This window comes from Acanthochromis polyacanthus, chromosome 8 (assembly GCF_021347895.1).
Source record: "Acanthochromis polyacanthus isolate Apoly-LR-REF ecotype Palm Island chromosome 8, KAUST_Apoly_ChrSc, whole genome shotgun sequence".
Classification (NCBI taxonomy): domain Eukaryota; kingdom Metazoa; phylum Chordata; class Actinopteri; family Pomacentridae; genus Acanthochromis; species Acanthochromis polyacanthus.
Genome location: NC_067120.1, coordinates 24,584,838 through 24,591,664, shown reverse-complemented (window position 1 = coordinate 24,591,664; position 6,827 = coordinate 24,584,838). Strand labels below are relative to the sequence as shown.

Genomic DNA, 6,827 nt, shown 5'->3' with positions numbered 1-6,827 from the left:
TTAGTTTCCAGTTTCTCCATACATACCCAGTCAATGACTCCTATTCTATCATCCAGGATGACTGAATCCAGCTATTTTAATCAAAATCACTTGAGGATTTGACCAATTGACCTACACAGTAAGTGTAAACAGGATCAGCAGATCCTGGATCAGCCAGATGATCCTGGATCTTTGAATCAGCCCACAGAAAACAGGCCCCTGGTATAGCTTCAGTGTGTTCCTTTTGTTTTTACAACAAAATTCAAAATTATAGAGACAAGAATGCGCAATAGCACATCACAAGTACATCCTTTTCAAGTAAATACAATTCATGAAGACCATAGGATGGAATAAGATGTCAAAGCCAGAGTTGAGCAGCTTTTAACAAACTTTTTAAAGTTGGTTTTGAAAGTGCTGACAGAAGTGTAGCTCTTCACATCATTTGTGGCTGTTACAGGAAAGCTGATTACCAAAGTGCAGTACAGCGAAATGGTACTCAGATGTGCATAAGTATTAATATTGAGCAGATTTGATCTATTTTGCACAGATTTGTCCATTAGGACCATTGTTATTATTATAGAATGTCTGTGCACCTTAGTTGGTTTGATACATCTGTTTTCCTTCTACCTGTCAGTCACTTTAAATCACTGTGCCTTCAAATGTGTAAATATTGTTTATTGAATTTTAATTACATTTAGTGTTCTATAGATTTTAAAATTAGAAGTGCTTTTAATTTGATTGTACAGCAAGGTACAGCTACTAACCTTCCTGTTCTGTCTGTTTGTTATTTATGTTGTTGTGTTTATGTTATGTTGTTATGAGTTACGGCAAACACTGGGATGAGATAAACAACAAACACACAGTTCTCCTGAGCCAGTCCTTCAAAAACCAGTCCACACAAAATCACACCAGTTGCACTCTAGAGGTCAATTTATTTCCATTTTTACTGGTCTATCAGTTCTGGCTCATATTTATTAGACTGAAGACTCTTTTATTTCAAACCAACACATACTGTTCATGTACAGATCATTTTGATTACATTTTTATGCTGTTGTTTTTTTCTAGCAATATATGATTTTTTTTATATCCCACAATAACAGAGTCCCCATTTTGTTATTTCAGTTCAACCTCCAGGTACCTGAGAAAAATTTAAACAACAGGACTCAGCTTCTGCACTCTCACCTGACTCAGTTTAGGTCTGAGAGCTGCACACACTTAAAAATCAGTTACAACAATCTGATGCCACTGGTGACTGGATTACACTGGAAGAGCCCCCTGAAAGATGCCCTGCAGAAGAAATGGGAGAGCTTTTACTGTATCAAATTCCAGGCGTTTCAAGACACACTGTCTAACTTGCAAAATTACATTTTTCGTGATGTCTTGGTTGCTGGACCTCCCTCTAATTTCGTGGAGATTTTTTTCTTTTTGATCGTCTGCTGATGTTTCCCTCCAGCCCAGTAGGTGGCGTTGATGCGTATCTAAAGTCTCTTTACCTCTTAGGTCAGAGGTCAGTCAGCGCGCCTTCCATCCATCCACACACAACAAGGAGCAGCTCAGTGACTAACTAAAAACTTTTAGCTCGACTATTGTTCAGGTTTTGTCCTTAAATCTGACATTAAAGCTACAACAACGACAGGTGTGTTTTGGACAGCGGCTCAGGGAGCGGGCTGGCTGTTGCTGGCTTATCGGTTTGCCTTGTTAGCCTCCTCAGATGAGGAAATAACTAGATAAGTAGCTCAACTTGAAGCTAGCTTAACCGATATCTCTTTGATCGGACGACGGCAAACTGAAGGAGCTACTGGCCAACGTGGACCACATCAAGTTCGACCTGGAGATCGCCATGGAGCAGCAGCTGGGGGCGCAGCCTCTGCCCTTCCCCGGCATGGACAGTAAGTGCTGGGATGCTAGCTGGAGCTTAGCCGGTGCAGACACAGGGAGCTAACCGGTGATAACTGCAGGTTAATGGCCACCTGAATGTCCCTCTTAGTTGAGTTTAGTACTGTCAAGTAATTATTATTATTAAAGCACATTTAAAGAGACAGACAGAGCCGAAATGTTTTCCTGTAGAGAAATATAAGTGTCAAATGAACAAGTTTAAATGTTAAGACCCTCCAGTGTTGGGTATGGTGATAATGAAGAAGTATAATAGGGTAGGAAACACGGTTTTATTATCCCTTTAATCAGGCAGAGTCATGTTAAAATTAAAGTCCTACACAATGCTACTTTAGTTGGCTATAATGTCATTTTTGTATTTTTGTTTTTTTAATGATTTTGACTTCAAATGTGAACTTTAACTAGTGCAAACTTCACATGGATGTTTCTGTGCTGCGTTTCTTTATAATGGTTTAACCGTTCTGTTGTCCTCATTTACGCACACTCAAAAATAGCGTTTCCTTGTCTGAATTTCTTCATGCTCATGCCAGTTTTGATTTATTGTGAATTTTACATACAGTATGTTTAATTATGGACATGAAGATTATTTAAATTATGACTCTACAAACATACATCCAAGGATTCCCTGGATTGCTTATGAGCAAGCTTTGTTTTAATTTTTTGTTTACTTTATTTTGTGTTTTATTTCTATTTCTTGCTATTTGTGTATCCGCTGTGTGTTGATAATGACATGATAATGTGTGTCCCTGCAGAGTCTGGGTCTGCTGTGTGTGAGTTCTTCATGAGAGCAGCTTGTCTGAAAGGTAAAAACACAACACTGCAACATTTCAACGCGTCTACGTCCACATTTACTCTCACATAAATAAATATTATAGCTGCAAGAGTTAATCAAGTAGTGTTCAGCTGTGATGTTAATCAACAACTGTGGTAATTACTGAATTGGTTTGAATCATTAATTCAAGGATACAAATGAAAAACTGTCTGATTCCAGCTTCATAAAGGAGAATGTTTTCTGTTTTTTTCCTCCTCTGACATTTTGAAACCAACAGAATGAGAAATTACTTTTATTGAAGGGCTACTCCAGCGGTTCAGTGTTTAACTTCCACAAAGGTGGGAAACCAGAAGACCTTTCCTGCCTGTTAAATAGTCACTAAGCTCTTTCAAGCAAATGGAACTTCTTGTTCTTCTTGTATAAGCTAAACTCTGGTCTTCACAAGTACAAGTAAATGGTTACAGTGGGTAATAGTTTATCATTGTCCTGTATTGAATGCATTTCATGATTAAACAATTACAGTGTGGATTTTTAAAACAGTACTGTTATGTTTTTCTACACGTCATGTATTACTACACTTGTGATCAGTGATCCATATTCCTGCACACTTTTCTTTTTTATTTACGTTGACAGGAGGGCTCAATTTTCGTCTGTCGGACAAATTAATGTGTCTTTCACTTGTCCTGCTGCAAAATATACATGTTTGTTTTTTTTTAAATGACAGTGATGTACACTACCAGTCAAACATTTGGACACACTTTCTCATTCAGTGGTTTTTATTTAATTACTTTTTACATCAAAACTATAGAAGAATACACATGGAATTATGTTGTGAACAAAAAAGTGTTAATCTTCAGTATTATTCTACAATGTAGAAAATAGTACAAATAAATATAAAGCACTGAATGCGAAGTTGTGTCCAAACTTTTAACTGGAAGTGTATGTGTTCAGGTAACCCTCAAACTGATCAGAGAGACACTGACTGTCCTGTAGGTATGAAGCAGAGGTTCATGGTCATTGTTGTATCTTACAGGTGGGATGTGTCCGTTCCATCACATCAGTGGAGAGAAGGCGGTGGTGTGTAAGCACTGGCTCAGAGGACTGTGTAAGAAGGGAGACCAGTGCGAGTTTCTCCATGAATATGACATGACCAAGATGCCTGAATGCTACTTCTACTCCAAGTTTGGTAGGTTTACTCAGGATCTCACAAATTAAAAAAAAAGCTAATACTGACTGTATTTGTCTTACGCATTGTAATCAGCAACCAGTTTTCCATGTCCAACATGAATATTTCTTCTGCTTTTCCCGGTCAAATGAATGCTCTTTTGGATTGTTTTAACTTCCGTGTTGACCTTCACAGGTGAGTGCAGCAACAAGGAATGTCCCTTACTGCATATTGACCCAGAGTCCAAGATCAAAGACTGTCCCTGGTATGACTGAGGCTTCTGCAAACACGGTAGGCCAAGCTCAGTGGTGACCATAAACATAGTAGCAGTTTGACCCAGAACACAATGCTTACAGTGGTCCCTCGCCATGTCACAGTTCACTTTTTGCGGTCTCACTGTATTGCAGGATTTTTCACTGTATCATGGGATTTTGCAGTATATAGGTATTGTTATATATTCATTGTTGTAGTGAGCAGCATTGAATAGCAACACTGGAGAAGGATATCTGCCTTTTATGCACTCTCCAACTGACAGATGCTTTTATTTTGACACACACAGAGAGCAGCACTACAGGAAATGTGGCAGGAAGTCCTCAAACACACTTCACACTCACAGTCCTGACAACATAACATTTTTCCAAACCAACCAGGCTGACTAAAGCACAAAAGCACAATAAAACACAAACACTGATGACTGATTGTGCTTATGTAGCGTTTATGTGATGTAGCTGATGTGGCATACTTGTCTTCATGTGGTCTACTGCTTCTGTTTCAAGGTGAATCCAGAAACTGGCTACATTGATTATGACAGACTGCAAGAAAATGCACGCCTGTTCCACCCCAAACTCATCATTGCAGGTACTTTAGTGTGTAAATTCATAAAGGCAGGGCATCTCACATATCAAGATGTATCACTGGCCCCCTGAATACATCAGTAGGGGCTTATATATCAAAGGTTTGTCTGTCTTTTCCAGGAGCAAGCTGCTACTCCCGCAACCTGGACTACGCCCGCTTGAAGCAGATTGCTGATGAGAACGGTGCGTATCTGATGGGAGACATGGCTCACATCAGTGGACTAGTGGCTGCTGGAGTGGTGCCCTCACCCTTTATAACGGGAATAATCAGGTCTGATGAAGCCGTAATGACAACATGGTGCATGAAAATGTACCTCAAGCTTTCAGTCAACGCTAGTTTGTAGAGACCACTCCAGAAGGCCTGCTTCGTTGTGTCAAATGTAATCCAAAAGCCAGAATTAGGGATGCCCGATATTGGCTTTTTTGCCAGTAACCGATACACCAGTATTGTCCAACTCTGAATTTCTGATTCTGATATCAACCGATATCGATATATGTGGGCTATTTAACAGATTTTAGGTAACATCACATATGTCCAGCTGTAGAATTAACACATCATGCCTGATTTTATTGTGATGCCCCATTGGATGCATTCTCGAATGCAGCAAGGCTTTCCAGATGTATTCATTGTCTTTGCAAAATAAGAAAAATACTTCAACTGAAGTTATAGAAAAAATGGCTTTTTTAAAAATTGTTTCAAACAATAGTTCACTCTCTTCCTCTATGAGTAAATGCTGGCAAAATCCAGGCATTATTTTATCGGTTTTCATGATAGGCAAAAAAACGATAACAATATTGATCGATATTACATTTTTATGCCAATATCAGCCAATAATATCGGAGAGCCGATATTATCGGACATCCTTAGCCAGAATCTTAAAGGATATCTGTAGGATAAGTGTCTGAAGTCCATTAAAGAAGATGTCAACTGGCACTAAGAAGGAGCACTTTAAGCAGCTTCAGTTAACACTGACTAAGATTAAATGCTTTTCTAGAACAACATAGTATTGATTATTTTACAATAATGCGATGACAAACCTGTGTTTTCCTTTACTTATGGTATAGTTCAAAAGAACTTTTCTCAAGAGGTGCATATCTTTGTGGTCTTTGTAATGCCTTCTGTGTGTTTCTGTTAGGTGGCTCTGACAACCATCTGATCCTGCTGGACCTGCGCAGCAAAGGAACTGACGGAGGCCGAGCTGAGAAGGTGCTGGAAGCCTGTGCCATCGCTTGCAACAAGAACACCTGTCCAGGTAGCGTGTGTGATAATCGACTGTTCAGTTTTTGTTTGCACAAAACTATAACTCAAAACTAGTGTGTGTAATATTAGTGTCATTTTCTACATGTAGCTTGAGATGTATCTGGTGCAAATGCATTTTTCCTACTAAGTGCCACTCTTAATTATCCACCTACCTCACTGTGTGTAGGAGATAAGAGTGCTTTACGCCCTAGTGGTTTGAGGTTTGGCTCTCCGGCTCTGACCTCCAGAGGTTTGGTGCAGGATGACTTCAGGAAGGTGGCTGAGTTGATCCACAGAGGTAATGTTTTAAAGGAGACATTACTCTATTTGTCGCCTTTCACGAGATCAAAATTAAAGCAAACTGCTTTCCCCTCTCCTGCAGCCATTGAACTGACCCTGGAGATACAGAGAAGCATGGATCCCAAAGCCACTCTGAAGGAGTTCATTCAGACACTGGCTCAGGGAGAGAAGTTCCAGCAGCGGGTTGCTGAACTCAGGGCTGAGGTGGAGGCCTTCACTGGTCAGTTCCCCATGCCGGGCCTTCCCGAGCTGTAGAGGGCAACAGTTCAGACATTGAAGGCTTGACTGATGATCACATGGACAATACTGTGACAGTTCTGCTGGTGTGTTGCGTAGTGAACACATTTGTTTTAATGAAAAGAAATTTGTGGAAGGATTTGTAAGGATTTTCTTGTAATTTCAGTTGTATATGCTACAATTAAATTGCAGCTTTTTCTCCATTTTTATTTTTTTTTTGTATTGAGTTTAAAATTCCAGACTTTTCTCACCAACTACTGAAGATTGAAGGAATGAGCACATGAGCATTGTACATGTAGACAGTACACATGTACAGTGTATTAAATGTGATTTGATACATAAGACTGATATTTTTACATTCAATTCAAGTAATAATTAAGAAAACCA

At 39.4% G+C, this 6,827-nt stretch overlaps 1 protein-coding gene across 1 annotated transcript; it reads left to right on the top strand.

Moving 5' to 3' along the window:
• The first annotated feature begins 1,461 nt into the window (after positions 1-1,461).
• Positions 1,462-6,827, top strand: LOC110945315 (serine hydroxymethyltransferase, cytosolic). Its single transcript, XM_051952250.1, has 9 exons — positions 1,462-1,868; positions 2,625-2,675; positions 3,678-3,830; positions 4,005-4,100; positions 4,586-4,667; positions 4,784-4,846; positions 5,800-5,916; positions 6,091-6,201; positions 6,286-6,827. The coding sequence occupies exons 4-9, from the start codon at positions 4,077-4,079 to the stop codon at positions 6,456-6,458; spliced, it is 570 nt and encodes a 189-aa protein (XP_051808210.1). The 5' UTR covers positions 1,462-1,868; positions 2,625-2,675; positions 3,678-3,830; positions 4,005-4,076; the 3' UTR covers positions 6,459-6,827.

Bases quoted from the DNA above. Each gene is read 5' to 3' on its own strand.
- LOC110945315 (XM_051952250.1), top strand. From the start codon at position 4,077: ATGACTGAGGCTTCTGCAAACACG. The intron at 5,917-6,090 runs GTAGCGTGTGTG...CACTGTGTGTAG, and splicing joins CAACAAGAACACCTGTCCAG to GAGATAAGAGTGCTTTACGC. The intron at 6,202-6,285 runs GTAATGTTTTAA...CCTCTCCTGCAG, and splicing joins GGCTGAGTTGATCCACAGAG to CCATTGAACTGACCCTGGAG.